Source organism: Protomyctophum bolini, assembly GCF_963924005.1.
Source record: "Protomyctophum bolini genome assembly, chromosome: 16".
Taxonomy (NCBI): Eukaryota; Metazoa; Chordata; class Actinopteri; order Myctophiformes; family Myctophidae; genus Protomyctophum; species Protomyctophum bolini.
The window spans coordinates 41,531,992-41,550,286 of NC_137877.1; the positions used below are offsets into that span (position 1 = coordinate 41,531,992).

An 18,295-nucleotide genomic window follows, 5' to 3' on the forward strand; every position below is an offset into this window, starting at 1 on the left:
CCACAGCTGGTGTTGTATGATAAAGGGGGAGGGGTTAGGGGAGGGGATGATATTGTGAAGTCATCACTGTCATTTCGATTGGCACCTTTTGACCTGGGCCTCGATTGAGCCTTTTGAGAAACCAAACAATACCCAGTGAAGAGAAGACATATTTCAATATTCTAACCACACTTTGGGGGTCTATTAGACTAGAGTAATGTTAACTCCATAGACACATACACAACACCTGGGGGTCTATTAGAGTAATGTTAACTCCATAGACACATACACAACACCTGGGGGTCTATTATACTAATTAGAGTAATGTTAACTCCATCAACACACCCTGGGGGGTCCCTGGAACAACAATTTTTCCAATGGGGGTTGGCGGCCAATTACATATCATTTTTGGGGTCCTTGACATGAAATATTTAGAACCACTGACATATAGAAACTTGAGGTTTTTCAGACAACCGCCAGGATTTAGGAGACATTTCTTTAAATGTCGACGTCAGGCCTAAATAATCGTGTTAACCCATTCTGAACGGGAACCCATTTTGGTGTTAGCATCATGTCGTGCTTTAGCTATTGAAAAATACCAGATCTACCAGCTCATAGCGCGCCACCGAGTGGCGCGCCAAGAGCTTGTAGGTCTGCTATTTTTGAAAAATCGAAGAACGACTGACATTTTTTTAGAATCTGATCTCAGGTCAGAATGGGTTAATCAGACCAGTGTGATGTCCAGTGGAAACCTCGTATATGAATCTGATCTCAGGTCAGAATGGGTTATAATGTTGACGTCGTCCAGGCCGTGTGTATACTTGTACTCACAACTTGGCGTAGAAGTCACAGAACTCCTTGTAAACCTTCACGTCGCTCTTCCGCCGCTGCGTCTTGGAGACGGGCACCTCGTCCCCCTCCCCCCCTCCTCCTCCGCCCCCCCCTCCGCCCCCCCCGTTCATCTCCCCGTGGCGATCGTGAGGATGGTACGGCGTGTCGGGCTCCGGGGCCTCCGCGTCCTCGGGGATGGAGGGGGGCAGCGCGCGCCCGTTGACCTCCATCGACTTTAGTTTAAATGTACTTCCAAACCTTGTCTCCTCGTCCCTCCCAACACCAGACAAGACCTCCCCGGCCCCCGGGCTGAAAAACTAAAGAGTCCAAATAGATCCGTAATATGGTCTGTGTGGTGGTGATAGTTCCTTTAGGTCCTAGGCAGAGCGATAGCAGGTCTGCATGTGTGTGTGTGTGTGTGTGTGTGTGTGTGTGTGTGTGTGTGTGTGTGTGTGTGTGGAAAGGGAGAGAGGAGCTGTGTTCCACACACAGCTTTACCCGAAGACTGACTCCTGCACTGGGAATCACCGTGAGTTCCTCTCTCTCTCTCTCTCTCCTCTCTCTCTCTCTCTCTCTCTCTCTTACACACACACCCACCTCCCTCCCTGTTCTCACATTTAGTCCTCACTTTCCTATGCTCTCTCTCTCTCTCTCTCTCCCCCTGTCACACATCTATTTTTGGGAGGTTTCAGATTAAAGTGACCACCCTGACGCCTGCCTGACTGACGGACCCCGGGAGCCACACAGAGGTCAATGTGCTACTGGACAGACGGACGGACGGAAACAAACCCGCACGCACGCACGCACGCACGTATACGCACGCACGCACGCACGCACGCACGCACGCACGCACGCACACACGCAAGCACGCACGCACGCACACAAAAAAGGATCTGATTTGTGAGGACGGGATGGTTTCACTTAAGATTAAGCCATTTTAGCAGTCTGCGTTTGTGCAAGGTGTGTGTGTGTGTGTGTGTGTGTGTGTGTGTGTGTGTGAGTGAGAGAGAAGCCAGCTCTCAGCTCTCTGGGAGATCTGACAGCGTGGCTCCAGTTTGGGGTGTTGTGAGAGTGTGAGTTTGAGTTAGTTGCAGTACTAGCAAGGTAAACATATTCTAAACGTGTCTTTTTCTAGATCTGTTATTTTGCAAGTTAAGTATATAAAATAGGGCGAACTAAATGTTTTGTAATAATAATGCAAATCTAGAAAGTTACTTAAATGTTTTTGAACAGTTTTACTGTTCAAAAAAACAACAACATGTCAGCCTATACAGATCGCTACAATCACACCGACACATCGCGGCTGAATGACAGACAGACGGACACGCAGACCCATCGCGGCTGAATGACAGACAGACGGACACGCAGACACATCGCGGCTGAATGACAGACAGACGGACACGCAGACACATCGCAGCTGAATGACAGACAGACGGACACGCAGACACATCGCAGCTGAATGACAGACAGACACCCAGACACATCCCAGCTGACGGATGAACGCGCTATACAGTTACTGAGGCCCCTTTTCTACCAACAGAACTTTGGTTCCGAAACTGGTTCCGTTCTAGATTCTTGGATCCTTATCGGTGCTTTCACAGAACGGGCGCCAATTTTTTTTTTGGTTCCAGTTCCGAACCTGTTCCTTCTCAGTGGAAACGCTCTGAACTGGTTCAATATTAACCCATTTAGACCGTACGACGTGTGGGAACGCTCTGAACTGGTTCAATATTAACCCATTTAGACCGTACGACGTGTGGGAACGCTCTGAACTGGTTCAATATTAACCCATTTAGACCGTACGACGTGTGGGGACGCTTTGAACTGGTTCAATATTAACCCATTCAGACCGTACGACGTGTGGGAACGCTCTGAACTGGTTCAATATTAACCCATTTAGACCGTACGACGTGAGGGAACGCTCTGAACTGGTTCAATATTAACCCATTTAGACCGTATGACGTGTGGGAACGCTCTGAACTGGTTCAATATTAACCCATTTAGACCGTACAACGTGTGGGAACGCTCTGAACTGGTTCAATATTAACCCATTTAGACCGTACGACGCGAGGGAACGCTCTGAACTGGTTCAATATTAACCCATTTAGACTGTACGACGTGTGGGAACGCTCTGAACTGGTTCAATATTAACCCATTGAGACCGTATGATGTGTGGGAACGCTCTGAACTGGTTCAATATTAAAGCAGGGGGAAAAAAAAAGATATAAATGAAACGGTTCAACTCTGGTGGAAAATGAAGACCCATCCCAGCTGAGCGACAGATGGACGCGCACAGTGGTGGGGAAAAGTACTCACATGTTTTACATAAGTAAATGTACCAATACTGCAATATAGAACTATACTCTATTACAAGTAAAAGTACTCATTGCGCAGAATGTCCCACGTCACACGTTCTCGAATGCACACAAATCTTTTGAAAATAGCCAATCTACAAGCCCACAATGCGTCGCACCACGACGACGCATTGTTTGTAGATCTGCTATTTTCAAATTATCGAAATGCATAGGGCTGAAGTGGTTAATGCTATACTTTTGCGATAATATTCGTAATCTACAAAGTGACTAGTATAAACTAAAGTTCTCAAATCATTGTAGTGGAGTAAAAAAGTACAATGTCTGCCTCTGAGAGTAGAGGTAAAAGTACTGGAAATTGGAAATACTCAGGAGGTAAAATACAAGTACCTGAAAAGAGATACAGGCCCCCTGCCATGTTGAATTGATTTGAAGTGTTTTGAATGCGTCAAAAGTGATGCAATCCGTCTGTGTGTGTGTGTGTGTGTGTGTGTGTGTGTGTGTGTGTGTGTCATGTGGAGCCAATTAATTAAAACAGTTTTATATGAGTCAGGCTGATGTTTAGAGTCATGTTGGGGTTAGGTTTAGGCTAGTCTCACCCTAACTATTCCACAATCTCCTGAATGTTATATAGAGTCTGGAACTACACCTCCTGAATGTTATATAGAGTCTGGAACTACACCTCCTGAATGTTATATAGAGTCTGGAACTACACCTCCTGAATGTTATATAGAGTCTGGAACTACACCTCCTGAATGTTATATAGAGTCTGGAACTACACCTCCTGAATGCTATATAGAGTCTGGAACTACACCTCCTGAATGTTATATAGAGTCTGGAACTACACCTCCTGAATGTTATATAGAGTCTGGAACTACACCTCCTGAATGTTATATAGAGTCTGGAACTACACCTCCTGAATGTTATATAGAGTCTGGAACTACACCTCCTGAATGCTATATAGAGTCTGGAACTACACCTCCTGAATGTTATATAGAGTCTGGAACTACACCTCCTGAATTAGTGTTGTAGTTCTCGAGACATGGTCTCGTCTCGAGACCGGTCTCGAGACCAAATTTTCGTGGTCTCGGTCTTGTCTCGGTCTCGCGCTTCTCGCCTTTTTTTGTCTTGTGGTCTCGTCTCGGTCTCGCGCCTCATTTGTCTTGGTCTTGTCTCGGTCTCGCGCTTCTCGCCTTTTTTTGTCTTGTGGTCTCGTCTCGGTCTCGCCTCTCATTTGTCTTGGTCTTGTCTCGGTCTCGCGCTTCTCGCCTTTTTTGTCTTGTGGTCTCGTCTCGGTCTCGCGCCTCATTTGTCTTGGTCTTGTCTTGGTCTCGGACTTATTGTCTCGGGTCTCTTCCCCCACCGAGACCACTCGAGACGAGATGCAAAACGTTCTATTATATCAACCCGATCGCAAGGACTGAGAGAGTGAGAGGAGCCCTTTCACATTAATGAATTAAAGACAGCTGTTAAGGAGAACAGCGCTGCATGACGTTCATACAGGTCCAAAGAAGAGCACATGTTGATGTTATTATGATCATTCTATCATGAAATTATATCAGCCTCAGGCAATGGGCTTAAATAAATAAAGTGTCGGCCGGGAGGCGGAGAGTTACGCACGGCATTGACGGCAATACGCATGCAGCGCCCGGCATACAGCCTGGCATTTTCATTTCAATATATTCTACCAACAGTGCAAGACTGCAAGCTTTCTTTTTGTGTTGTAAGTACTAAGTTGTAACTTGTAGCCTGTAGTCGTTTTAATAAACGAGGTTGAGCGGTGATCTGAATACTGATCTGAAAATAGCCAATCTACAACTATCACAACGCGTTGCACTGCAGCCGTGCAGCGCGACCGCGACATATGTATGAACTATGAAGCATCGCCTCGGTTTAGTTTCATCATGAGAAGAGTAAAGAACCACCACCTACCTGACGTTACATCTATACCTAAAGTAAACTAAAATCCATCCATCGTCCACCTTATGTGATCATGTCTTGTCAGGCTATAATAAAAACGATCATAAAAACAATCCTTTGTTGTATAACGTGCATGCATGCCTCATTGACATTGTTGGTTCACTACCGATTTATTTACTAAAGGGCTCAAAGAGCAGCAACCAAAACCAACTAATAAACTATTGTTTTAATTTGAAGGTGAGCCATAGCCCATAGCCATTAATCTGAAAGGTTTTGGTCGGAAACTGTCAAACTGACAGTGACGGACAGTGTGACAGGTGAGGTCACAGTTCACAGGTTAATTCAGTGCATGCGCAATGCACATGGTTTAATTTGGGGGAACAACAAATGTACTGGTCAATAAGATGTCGGCTAATTCAGCTGTTATAAGGTTTGGCTTTGTGGAACACAAAAATTACATTTGCAAGGATAATGGGGGGAAAAAGCACAGTGCAAAGTGCAAGTTTTGTGGAAAATCATACTCTGAGACGTCAGGAAGAGGGAAAAATAGTCTTGGTCTTGACTTGGTCTCGCCTCGCGGCAGTCTTGGTCTCGGTCTCGACCCTCCTAGGTCTTGGTCTCTGCCCCCTAGGCTCGCATCGGTCTTGGTCTTGGTCTCGACCCTCCAGGTCTTGGTCTTGGTCTTGGTCTCGGCCCCATAGGCTCGCATCGCTATTGGTCTTGGTCTCGGTCTCGACCCTCCAGGTCTTGGTCTTGGTCTTGGTCTCGGCCCCCTAGGCTAGCAGCGGTCTTGGTCTTGGTCTCGGTCTCGACCCTCCAGGTCTTGGTCTTGGTCTTGGTCTCGGCCCCATAGGCTCGCATCGCTATTGGTCTTGGTCTTGGTCTCGACCCTCCTAGGTCTTGGTCTTGTCTTGGTCTCGCTTTAGGTGGTCTCGACTACAACACTATCCTGAATGCTATATAGAGTCTGGAACTACACCTCCTGAATGTTATATAGAGTCTGGAACTACACCTCCTGAATGTTATATAGAGTCTGGAACTACACCTCCTGAATGCTATATAGAGTCTGGAACTACACCTCCTGAATGTTATATAGAGTCTGGAACTACACCTCCTGAATGCTATATAGAGTCTGGAACTACACCTCCTGAAAACAATTGAACCAATGGAACGTTGTTGTAACACTTAGGACAAATCCTATTAACTCCATTGGACCTTCAAACTGTCTGCTAAAGCAGCTAACTCCACCGCCTCTCCCCCTCTCAAACTGTCTGCTAAAGCAGCTAACTCCACCGCCTCTCCCCCTCTCAAACTGTCTGCTAAAGCAGCTAACTCCACCGCCTCTCCCCCTCTCAAACTGTCTGCTAAAGCAGCTAACTCCACCGCCTCTCCCCCTCTCAAACTGTCTGCTAAAGCAGCCAACTCCACCGCCTCTCCCCCCCTCTCAAACTGTCTGCTAAAGCAGCTAACTCCACCGCCTCTCAAACTGTCTGCTAAAGCAGCCAACTCCACCGCCTCTCCCCCCCTCTCATACTGTCTGCTAAAGCAGCTAACTCCACCGCCTCTCCCCCTCTCATGCAGGTGAATACATAAAGTCACAACACCAACTTTGATGAGGCAGCATTGCTTTGTTTTCAAAATATAAGGTTTTCTTAATTTCCTGAAAAATATATAGGCCTACTGTATTTTTCATTACCTGGTCACGACAGCATTTTTTTTCTTTTTGTGTTGGTCGGGACAGTGTATATTGATGAACATTACATTAAAAATGCAGTGTAAATATACCAGATTTAGCTAAACTTGCTCATTTCCGTCTGCAGTCCCCAGGCATCAAACATCAAACAATACAAACAGGACTGACATACAGGACATAGCATACAAATTATATATATATATATATGCCTAGATGATTTATATTTAAATCAGGAATAAGTTGCGTGACTGTACAGATGAAACAGACGTGGGCAGGAGGCTTCACTTCCGCTTTATCGCTTACTCATAATCAGATATTTTTGGCTTTATGCTTCGGATTAGAAAAAAATTGCAAGAATATTCGAATACTGACGTTCATAAAATGTTCTCACAAGCCCCAGTATAACACAAGCATGTGTGTGTGTGTGTGTGTGTGTGTGTGTGTGTGTGTGTGTGTGTAGCTGTCTCACTGCATGACTCCATCATTCCACAAATAGATGCCCAAGCTTGTCCTTAACTCCAAACTAGGTGCTGGCAGCTGCTGGCCTGAGAGTGCATGTATGTGTATGTGTGTGTGTGTGTGTGTGTGTGTGTGTGTGTGCGCGCACCAACAAATGAAACACACACGCACGCACTTAGGTACTTTACACAACTACGTATCAGTGCTTGTAAAATCGGCTATTTTTGGCCGAGAGGTATATAGTGTGGAGTTAAAAGAAATACGGATGGGACCAAGTACAGAGCCCTGGGGTACACCCGGACCGCTGGAAGTGGACAGTATAAGCACTATACGATGAAGGGGGATCAAATGGAGTGCTGTTGTTGTGAAACATGAAGACCGTTGGAATTCCCTGGCAGGATTCTTCCATGTTCTCTCCCAACAGCAACAGGAAGTGAGGTCGTTGGATTCTAAACATGTATGTCATCATCTCTCTCTCTCTCTCTCTCTCTCTCTACCAGTGGCTCTACGCCATCTTGGCTCGTGGCGGACATTTTTTTGTCAACATTCCATCTTTGCCACAACGGACATATAACAACATGGACATAACAACAGGAGTGGCCAATATTATTATCAGAAACATATACATAGATGAATCTGAACGACCACAACAGGACTGTAACTCTGAGAGTGTTCACGTGGACCCTTACAGGTCTGTAACTCTGAGAGTGTTCAAATGGACCCTTACAGGTCTGTAACTCTGAGAGTGTTCAAATGGACCCTTACAGGTCTGTAACTCTGAGAGTGTTCAAATGGACCCTTACAGGACTGTAACTCTGTGTTCAAATGGACCCTTACAGGTCTGTAACTCTGAGAGTGTTCACATGGAACCAAATGGACCCTTACAGGTCTGTAACTCTGAGAGTGTTCACATGGACCCTTACAGGTCTGTAACTCTGAGAGTGTTCAAATGGACCCTTACAGGTCTGTAACTCTGAGAGTGTTCAAATGGACCCCTACAGGTCTGTAACTCTGAGAGTGTTCAAATGGACCCTTACAGGTCTGTAAATCTGAGAGTGTTCAAATGGGAACCAAATAGACCCTTACAGGTCTGTAACTCTGAGTGTTCAAATGGACCCTTACAGGTCTGTAACTCTGAGAGTGTTCAAATGGACCCTTAAAGGGCTGTAACTCTGAGAGTGTTCAAATGGACCCTTACAGGTCTGTAACTCTGAGAGTGTTCAAATGGGAACCAAATGGACCCTTACAGGTCTGTAACTCTGAGAGTGTTCAAATGGACCCTTAAAGGGCTGTAACTCTGAGAGTGTTCACATGGACCCTTACAGGTCTGTAACTCTGAGAGTGTTCACATGGAACCAAATGGACCCTTACAGGTCTGTAACTCTGAGAGTGTTCACATGGACCCTTACAGGTCTGTAACTCTGAGAGTGTTCAAATGGACCCTTACAGGTCTGTAACTCTGAGAGTGTTCACATGGAACCAAATGGACCCTTACAGGACTGTAACTCTGAGAGTGTTCAAATGGACCCTTACAGGTCTGTAACTCTGAGTGTTCAAATGGACCCTTACAGGTCTGTAACTCTGAGAGTGTTCAAATGGACCCTTACAGGTCTGTAACTCTGAGAGTGTTCACATGGACCCTTACAGGTCTGTAACTCTGAGAGCGTTCAAATGGGAACCAAATGGACCCTTACAGGTCTCCATTTGAACACTCTCAGAGTTAAGGGAGTCCTTGCAAATAAAACATTTCAGAACCACTAGTACTACAGTTAAGACTCCTATATATATGTGCCACAGTCCATAGAGTCATAATAAATAATTTGCATACATATAGTGTCGTAATAAATAATGGTCATACTTATTTTGAAGAAGACCTGGAGACATTATAATGGTGTGTGAAAACAGAAAATCTAAAATGTTTCCACAGACATGACCAAGTCTTTGCCATGCACGGACACAATTTGTCCGTGTACGGACATGTTGGTGACGCCATGCTCTCTACCACAAACAACTCCTGTACGCTGGCTGTGTGTCTGCGTGTGTCTGCGTGCGTCTCTGTGTGTGTCTGCGTGCGTCTGCGTGCTTGAGCCCCCCCCCCCTCTGGTGGTACGCAGAGGAGTCACCCCAAAAAAGGAGAAAAAAGACAAAAGTGGAATGAAAAATGTATATTTACTACAGGTAGTTATTCTGGCCAAGCAATTGTTTGAAAGGGGCTCTCCAGCCGTGCTGAAATGAGCATGACAGACAGCACACCTATAGCCGTTAATAGATTTGAGAACCGATTAATCACATTATAAATATCATGAGTTGTGCCGATTAGTGATTAGACAGAGATTTGTCAGAGGCTCAGAGCAGAAGCATTATTGGCGTAGGAATGGAACATAAAGGGCAGGTATTATTACGCTGCTGTATTTTAATATCAGTTATTACAGGAATGGAACACAAAGGGCAGGTCTACGCTGCTGTATTTTAACATCAGTTATTACAGGAATGGAACACAAAGGGCAGGTATTACGCTGCTGTATTTTAACATCGGTTATTACAGGAATGGAACACAAAGGGCAGGTCTACGCTGCTGTATTTTAACATCAGTTATTATAGGAATGGAACATAACAGGGATGGAGTTCCACAGGGAACCGTCCTCTATAACAGGGATGGAGTTCCACAGGGAACCGTCCTCTGACTCACTGCCATGGGGGAACTACTGTTGAGTGACACGAGGACAAAGGGAGAGAGGGGGAGAGGGAGAGAGAGAGAGAGGGCGGGGCCAAGAAAAACAGGAAGAAACACACGCTAAGTGTTCACTCTGAGTAGAGAGAGAGAGAGAGAGAGAGAGAGAGAGAGAGAGAGAGAGAGAGGAGTGAGAGAAGACAGGCAGGGAGATGGATTGTGTGCGTGCGCCATGCGTGTGTGTGTGTGTGTGTGCGCGTGCGTGCGTGCGTTAGAGGGAGAGGGGCCACTAACATGCAACATTTTGCATCACTGCTAGGAATCTCTGTATGTATACTTCACATGTCTTGAGAAGCGCTCATCTGAAAGGACCACTAGAGGGGGCCCTCGAGGGGGTTCCGGGGGGTCCCCTTGAGGGGGTTCCAGCCAGGGGGTCCATGCACTCCCCAACATCAAAAGGATGTTGATGTTTGAGAACCACTGCGTTTGGTAAGCTAAGGGCTAGCGGCTGGCTGCCAGCATGAAGCTCTTTTTTTGGTCCATCAGGTCTATTCCTGACTGCAGTGTCAGCCGACACCTCCACACAGGACAACAGGTGGCTCAACTATACTATACCTCTAACGCAGGGCTGGGCAACCTTAGGCACGGGTGGGTGCCAACATGGCAACCTTATAGGCACGGGTGGGTGCCAACATGGCAACCTTAGGCATGGGTGCGTGGGTGCCAATGTTGGCACAGGGCCAGGGAGGGTGATCGCTGGGCACACTGGCGTGAGAGAGAGGTTCACTTTTCTCTTTTAAAAGTAAATATTCAAACAAGTTCAGTCAGTTAAAGGAAGTCCGCTCATATAGGAGGCCTTTAGCTGTGTTTCACCATGCAGTTTCGACTGAAACACTGCAGGCCTTCATCCATTAATCTCCATCCAAGCTCTGACTGACGCATCAGTCAGAGCACTCTTTTCAATAGCTTAAACTATAATACAATGCTTGAAACACCAACAGGGGTCCCGCCCAGAATGGGTTAAATAGTTCTGGTAATTTTGGGTGGGGGGGATTACAGGGGGGGGGGGCATTAAAATGAATTAATTCACAAAACTAGCGTCATTTGTATTGTTGACCTATTTCTACCATATAGAGCAGCTTTGGTTCAACTTTGACCTCTCTGTTACATGGAACTATATAGGTGTTAATGTTTCACCTACACCTACAAGCCAACACAGCCACCTAGTGGCTGAAACAGCACACTGGTTTTTAAAGGAGAATTCCATGCTAGAAGGCTTTCTAAAATGACTTATACTACAGATCTCTTGTCCACTATAGTCCCTTCCTGACATTTTAGTCTGTCCATCTGTCGAGGAAATTGTCAATATATTTAGTCTTAGTTTTAGTCATCATAGCATTATACTTTTCATTTAGTTTCCATTTAGTTTTTGTCAGTGAAAAAAATGCAGTCAACGAACATTTTTCGTCTTGGTTTTAGTCGACGAAAACAACATGGTGTGTACACTACAGAATGCTATGTCTACATAATACATCTGTCCTACAAACCGATGGTTCTCAAACAAACCCCCACGACTCTGAGAGTACCAACGGGTCCCACACACACACACACACACACACACACACACACACACACTGTGTCAACAGTAACCATGGGAACGCAGCCATAAGGGTTGCTTGAGCTCAAAACATGTTACCTTTGGCCAGATTGGAGAGGGTACGTCATGTGCGAGTGCGCACTGCGCACGCACACGCACACATTAATACAGGGTTTGATATAAAATGAATTCCTCTGAAGTGTTGTGAAAGTGAGTCATCATTTATCACAGCTCAGGATCATAACAAAACCCTTCATTACACACAGATTCATCTGTACAGATCTCTGTTGTCTATGGAAAGGTCACAGCGGGTGAGGGCGAGGTGTGTGTGTGTGTGTGTGTTATAATGAAAGAGAGTGAGTTGCAGTGTGTTTCGTCTCTGCCTTTGACAGGGTGACCTCTCTCTCTCTCTCTCTCTCTCTCTCTCTCTCTCTCTCTGCATTCCTAACATTACTGCAGCCCTCTCTCTCTCTCTCTCTCTCTCTCTCTCTCTCTCTCTCTCTCTCTAATCGCTGCAGAATCAGCCACAAACAGTGGCAGAGACACGCACGCATGCACGCACGTAACAGTTTCGGACATATGAGGTTTCTACTCGACAGAGACGAGAATCAGAAATCGACATCTTTGCTGACAGACAGACAGACAGACAGACAGACAGACAGACAGACAGACAGACAGACAGACAGACCATCATTGAGTATCATGACACATGCTTTGTGCAATGTAAAGGTGTGTTTGTTTTCTCATGCCAATCAAGCTCCTTTGAATGACATTGAAGTGAAGTGGAAGAGAGAGAGAGAGAGAGCGAGAGAGAGATGAATTACTGTGTATTCCTGCATCTGCACCCAGTTGACCTCAGACTCAACTACTTTGAGGTCAACTGCGATAGGGCTGTTTTGGACGAACGAGGCTGTCAATGGGAGGTCGCACCTAGTTACCACCTGGTTGGCAGGATGGACGCGGTCGGCATATACGGTCAATAAGGGTCCATTTGGTTTCATTTTACGCTCTCAAGAGTTCAAGTATTGTTAAACAGCTGCGTTAATTAATTCATACAAGAAGTCTATACACATTTAGAGAATGTAGAAGAATTTCAATTTCAGAGGCTAAATGTCATCAAATGGTGGTCCGTGGCTCAAATGGGTCTGAGAGGCTAAATGTCATCAAATGGTGGTCCCGTGGCTCAAATGATAACAATGGGCCTTACCACTGACGTATTAGAATACAACATAAACTCCAGTCACAGTGCAGTTCGGTGGGGTTACTGTTAAGGTCAGTTCGGTGCTGCTCACCCCACGCTGTCTCTATAGGGTTAGTGTTAAGTACAGTTCGGAGCTCACCCCAGGCTGTCTCGTGCCACCAGGCTTCCATCGCTGTCCGGTCTGTCCTGCCTGCGTCGGTACAGGTCTGAGTTAGACAGTTCTTTCAGACGGAGAGAATTCATCTCTCTCTCTCTCTGTGTCCCTCCCTCCCTCCTTTCCTTCCTTCCTCTTAGCCTTTCTTACTTCCTTCCTCCCTCCCTCCTCTCAGATGAAAAAGAAAAAAATCTAAACCAAAAAACGTAGTTCCAAAGTAATCCTCAGAGAGTGTGTGCGCACGCACACACCAGTGTGTGTGTGTGTGTGTGTGTGTGTGTGTGTGTGTGTGTGTGTGTGAAAGACCCAGGGAGACAGCACACCGGTTCCAACGAGTCCCAACGCAGAGCTCTCCCACCTGGACACACACTGCTGAGATCAAGCCCCAAAGTGGAGTGTTGGCTGCATTCTACACTGCCTCTTTCTCTCTCTCTCACTATCTGCTAGATTGGCTGACACACCTCCAGGGCACACACACCCACAGGACACACACACACACACACACACACACACACACACACACACACACACACACACACACACACAGAGAGGTGTGGCTCACGGCCAACACACCTCTCAGCTGCTTGCTACACCCCACCCCCGTCCTCTAATGCTACAGTCAGCAGGTAGAGAGAGAGGAGAGAGAGAGAGAGAGAGAGAGAGAGAGAGAGAGAGAGAGAGAGAGAGAGAGAGAGAGACAGAGATACAGAGAGAAATAAGTTGATAAAAAAGAGAGACAGATAGTGTCACTATGCCTCTCTGTCTTTTGTCTGTGCACTCACTGCCACCCCTCTCTCTCTCTCTCTCTCTCTCTCTCTCTCTCCCCTCTCTCTCTGAGAGAACGTATATATGTTTGCATTGCCAAAGCAACAGTGGAACCACACAATCAGGACAAAACAATGTATGTATTGTACAATTAGATGGGAACAAAGAGCTATGAATGTTACACTGCATCTCTCTCTCACTCTCTCTCTCTCTCTCTCTCTCTCTCTCTCTCTCTCTCTCTCTCTCTCTCTCTAAATGTCAGCGTGTTCCCAGGCCCAGCACAGTGGGAGTTAAACTTTTAATCTTTTCCAGTCGTAGCCATCTGGGATTGAAATGTTGTCAGCCAGCCTGTCAATCAGCCAGCCTGTCAATCAGCCAGCCTGTCAATCAGCCATCCATCCACCCAGCCAGCTAACCAGTGTGTTGTGAGTTGATAAGAGCGTGTGTGCGTGCATACGTGCGTGCATACACCAGACTTCCACACAGACACTCAGAGCTCTGCAACACTATAGCGCCACCATCAGGCTGTGAGCCACCCTGCTACACATGGTGGTCGGGGGGAGGATTTCACCAGAGCTCAAGCTCAATCCTGGCACGTCGTGAGCTTGCTGTGGATTAGTGCTGTGGATTAGTTTTGGTAGGGATTTCATGGGGCGCGAAATTAATAGAAAATAAGTCCTGTTTTTGGGGTGAACTATAGACGAATTCAGAAACGGGTCTCGTGGTCGCAGCGAACGTATATTTCCTGTAGGCGGAGACGACATATCTTGCGGTCGGTGTAAACAGCGTGTGATAGGTCAACCTCACAGCCTCGCAACACATTCTACACACCGCGCACGTTTGACCTCTAGAACACTGCGTCCAGCACTCATATGTGACCAAACTTGACACACAGTAAGTCATTTTCATTTTTTTTCGTGAAAGCAGGGAATCATAGCTTCAAACTGGCATTTTGGTTGCTCAGTTTGACCCACCAGTTTTGGAGATAGGGCTTATATAGAGTAATGTCTCGCAGAAAACAGCGAAAACCTACATGTTTAAGCATTTGTTTCATATTTACATGTCGATTTCAGCTCTGACATTTATTACGTATATTTACATGTCGATGTCAGTTCTGACATTTATTTCAGACATCTAGTATGTGAAGAGGCAGAGGAATGTAGACCCTGTGAATAATGCATGAGCTGCAAGTTTACGTAGGAGAGATAGAGACACACATATGTCACACAGACGCGCACGCACATACAACCACCCACGCACGCACACACCCACACACACGCAAATATACACACACAACAAACAAACTGAAGCAGGATTGTGTCAAAGCAACGTGGAAACAAACAAAAGTTAAGGAGGAGCCAACACTCGATGCTAAGAAAGAAAGAAATTAAGAAAGAAAGAAAGAAACTATTTGGCACTAAAATTGAACTGCACAGTACATGTCAAAACGCATTCTTTCTCAAAGTGGCCTCAGGGAACCAAATGGACCCTCAGGGTACCAAATGGACCCTTACAGGTCTGTGACTCTGAGAGTGTAACAGATGGAACCAAATGCACCCTTACAGGTCTGTAACTCTGAGAGTGTAGCACATGGAACCAAATGGACCCTTAGAGGTCTGTAACTCTGAGTGATCCTTAAATAGGGAAAAAACGGAGCAAAGAGTATATAAATAAAGTGAATTAAAGACAAAAAAGTTTAAATTAATTAGATTTAAAGAAGAAATACTTGCCAATCAATTAAAGGGTCCCAGCCCAGGTGTGTGTTTACAGAGTGGAGTGTTGGTTTGGTTAGAAATTACTCACGGAAGAGGTGTGTGTGTGTGTAACAGAGCGGTTACCTTCAATAGCTTGCCTCAACCTGCGTTTCATTCCACATTTATGTACCAAACACACACACACACACACACATTGATGGAATGTCGATGTCGAGTGTGGCGTGTTCAGGATGAATTGCGACATGACTGTCTTGCACGCACACACACACACACACACACACACACACACACAGCCTGGCATACATTTTCAAATGGAGGTCCGCGAGTATCATTTTGGGGGTCCTTGACATGAAAAGGTTTGGGAACCACAGCTGGTTTAGAAAATGCATGGTGATTGGTTGACATATTATGAACATTCATCATCGTGAAATCCACAACGCTACGCCAGACTTCCCGGTCCTTCATTGCCACCCCCAGTCCCTGCCTACTGAACCACCGGTCCTTCATTGCCACCCCCAGTCCCTGCCTACTGAACCACCGGTCCTTCATTGCCACCCCCAGTTCCTGCCTACTGAAGCACCGGTCCTTCATTGCCAGTTTGCCACCCCCAGAACATGAACATGACTGTCTCACTGCGCCGTCTCACAGCATGTGATTGGTTGAGCTATGAACTTTATATGTCTCACAGCATGTCGATTGGCTGAGCTATGAACTTTACTGTCTCACAGCATGTGATGTATGGTGTGTTTGCCTTGCTTGCTGTAAGTGGCTCTGGATAAAGGCCGTCAGCGAAATGCCTGCATTTTTTTTGTAACTGTAAACTGTATAGGTGGCATTCATAAAACACCATATAATGTGTGGGTGGTGTGTGTGTGTGTGTGTGTGTGTGTGTGTGTGTGTGTGTGTGTGTGTGTGTGTGTGTGTGTGTGCGTGTGCGTGTGCATGCACAGGTCGACACTGCAACTCGGTGGCCAATACAGGTACTACATCAGTTGCAGACTTAATAAAACAAGCTAAAACAGTTCGTTTTTTAGGTGCAGTCAAACATTTAAGAGGCATTGAAATGTAACCAGGCTAAAGTGATGTCATTATAACTCAGGTTAAATACTAATATATGCAAGAGGAAGCAAATTGTTTGAAACTAGGAAGGAATAATATTAGTATATGGATGTGTTGATCCTTCCACTTCGATGTCTCCCTTTTCGCCCCAAAGTTATTTCAACAGGCCCGAAAATTAAAGCCCGGCCCTATCTGGGCCCTCATCAAACCCTGTACACTCAAGACACGCTCCATATATGGCCAGTACATAATTCATTCCATGCGTTGATCTGACCCGACGCCCTCATGCCAAAATGCGTGCATGCTTCTCGCCCTCGGGCGTCTTGCTGGTAAAAAAATAAATCACACCCACGTGAAATGAGGGGCGCTATTGTCATCACACATCAATTTATGTTTGACATTGCTACATAAGGTGGTCTACTCTACATAATGTGATTGGTTTAGCCGATTTGCTCGTTTACATATGACATATAAGTTCCCTTCAATGTCAATGGCGTTTAATGTTTTGATGTTTAATTCGCGTCATATTTAGCAGGAATTCTGACGTCATTTCTCCGTTTATCGTCAATGGCAAATATTGAGACGGGCGGGGACAAGATTTAGCGGACATACCACAATGGTCTCTGTATCTAGTATCTACTCACAACCTGTTATGGATGACTGCTGTTCCTGCAGTGGTTCAGCCCTTTATGTATCATTTTCCTTGCACAAGCAGAGCGTGCAAGTAATGGTTTTCGATGCGTATGTCGTCGTTTGATGTTGTATGCGCCGTGCCTAGCGTATGACGTAATGACTACTTGTGCTTGATATGGCAGTGGTGTCAGATCACATGCATGTATACATACATAGGGTCATTTTACCTTTAATAATCCTCCCGACACTAAAACATATCATCATTACGTCACCATCGAAAACCATATCTTCATCACGTCATACTCTGCCACGGGACATATGCATCAAACGACCCAAGTAACCACAGTGTACCTATACATAGAGGCATTTCCTTTAATCCACCCGACACTGAAACATATCTTTATTACGTCACCATTGGGACCCAGTTATACCCTGGCGTATTCGGTCGACAGTACTTGCGCGCTCTGCTTGCGCACTAGTAGACCATTTATTGCCTACTCGTGTGCAACACGCAAGTATAGGCACAGAGTGCTAGTTATAGTTTATTCAGCAACGACAACAAAACATGTTGTTGTGTCAATGGATTCCATGCTGTGTTGATGTTGTACCATTAGGAGAGATAACAGGCAAACGTTGATCAAAATAACAATTCTTCTACATTCTATAATTGTGTATAGACTTCTGTAAATTAAGTAATGCAAGATGTTTAACGATAACTCTTGAGAGCATAAAATGAAACTAAATGGACCCGTAACAGGTCCACTTGGTTTCATTTTCTATCATCAAGATCTATATAAGGGTCCCCTCTTTTGGTTACCAACTCTCCATCATTTAGCTGGGGAAACACCTGGAACCCCTCAAGGACAACTGGACCACTAATCTGAGTTCCCAGAAGTTTTATTTTTCGCCACTAGGCGGGCGAGAAAAAAGGAACTTCTGTGAAAAAAGGAACGTATCCCTGTGAGGGAAGTACGTTGTGCTCAGAATCTGAGCGGACACTCCCCTTTCCGGTCTGAAGCACTGTGCATACCATGAAAATAGTCCGAAGGGAATCCAATTGCAAATTGAATTGTAGTAGGCCACCACCGCTCAAGGAGCAATTGTTTCCCTTCCGTCTTATTTAGATGTAGCGCCCACTCCATGTGGAACCTGTCTTTTGATTCGCATTTCATTTTAAACGCAACGCACTGGGCCACACCCCTGCTGCACAGGATCTGAGGCCAATTTTCCTAGACTACTGGACCACTGGTCCCCGGACCGCTGGTTGAGAACCAGTTCCTACCCGCTGCCAGGTCCTACGCGCTGC

General features: G+C 45.8%; 2 protein-coding genes across 6 annotated transcripts in view; one reads left to right on the top strand and one right to left on the bottom strand.

Moving 5' to 3' along the window:
• plekhm3 (pleckstrin homology domain containing, family M, member 3) overlaps positions 1–18,295 on the top strand; it is a 465,291-nt gene that overhangs the window by 251,786 nt on the left and 195,210 nt on the right. The window lies entirely within an intron of this gene.
• lims2 (LIM and senescent cell antigen-like domains 2) overlaps positions 1–18,295 on the bottom strand; it is a 52,012-nt gene that overhangs the window by 19,245 nt on the left and 14,472 nt on the right. The window contains exon 1 of one of the 5 annotated variants that reach the window (XM_080786371.1): positions 12,803–13,228. The exons of 1 other annotated variant lie outside the window; for it this stretch is intronic. In XM_080786371.1, coding sequence (XP_080642497.1) covers positions 12,803–12,906 — 104 coding nt within the window. In that variant the 5' untranslated portion in view covers positions 12,907–13,228. Of the gene's footprint in view, positions 1–810; positions 1,316–12,802; positions 13,229–18,295 lie in introns of those variants that run through there. 3 more of the 5 variants (XM_080786369.1, XM_080786368.1, XM_080786370.1) reach the window with 3 other exon arrangements.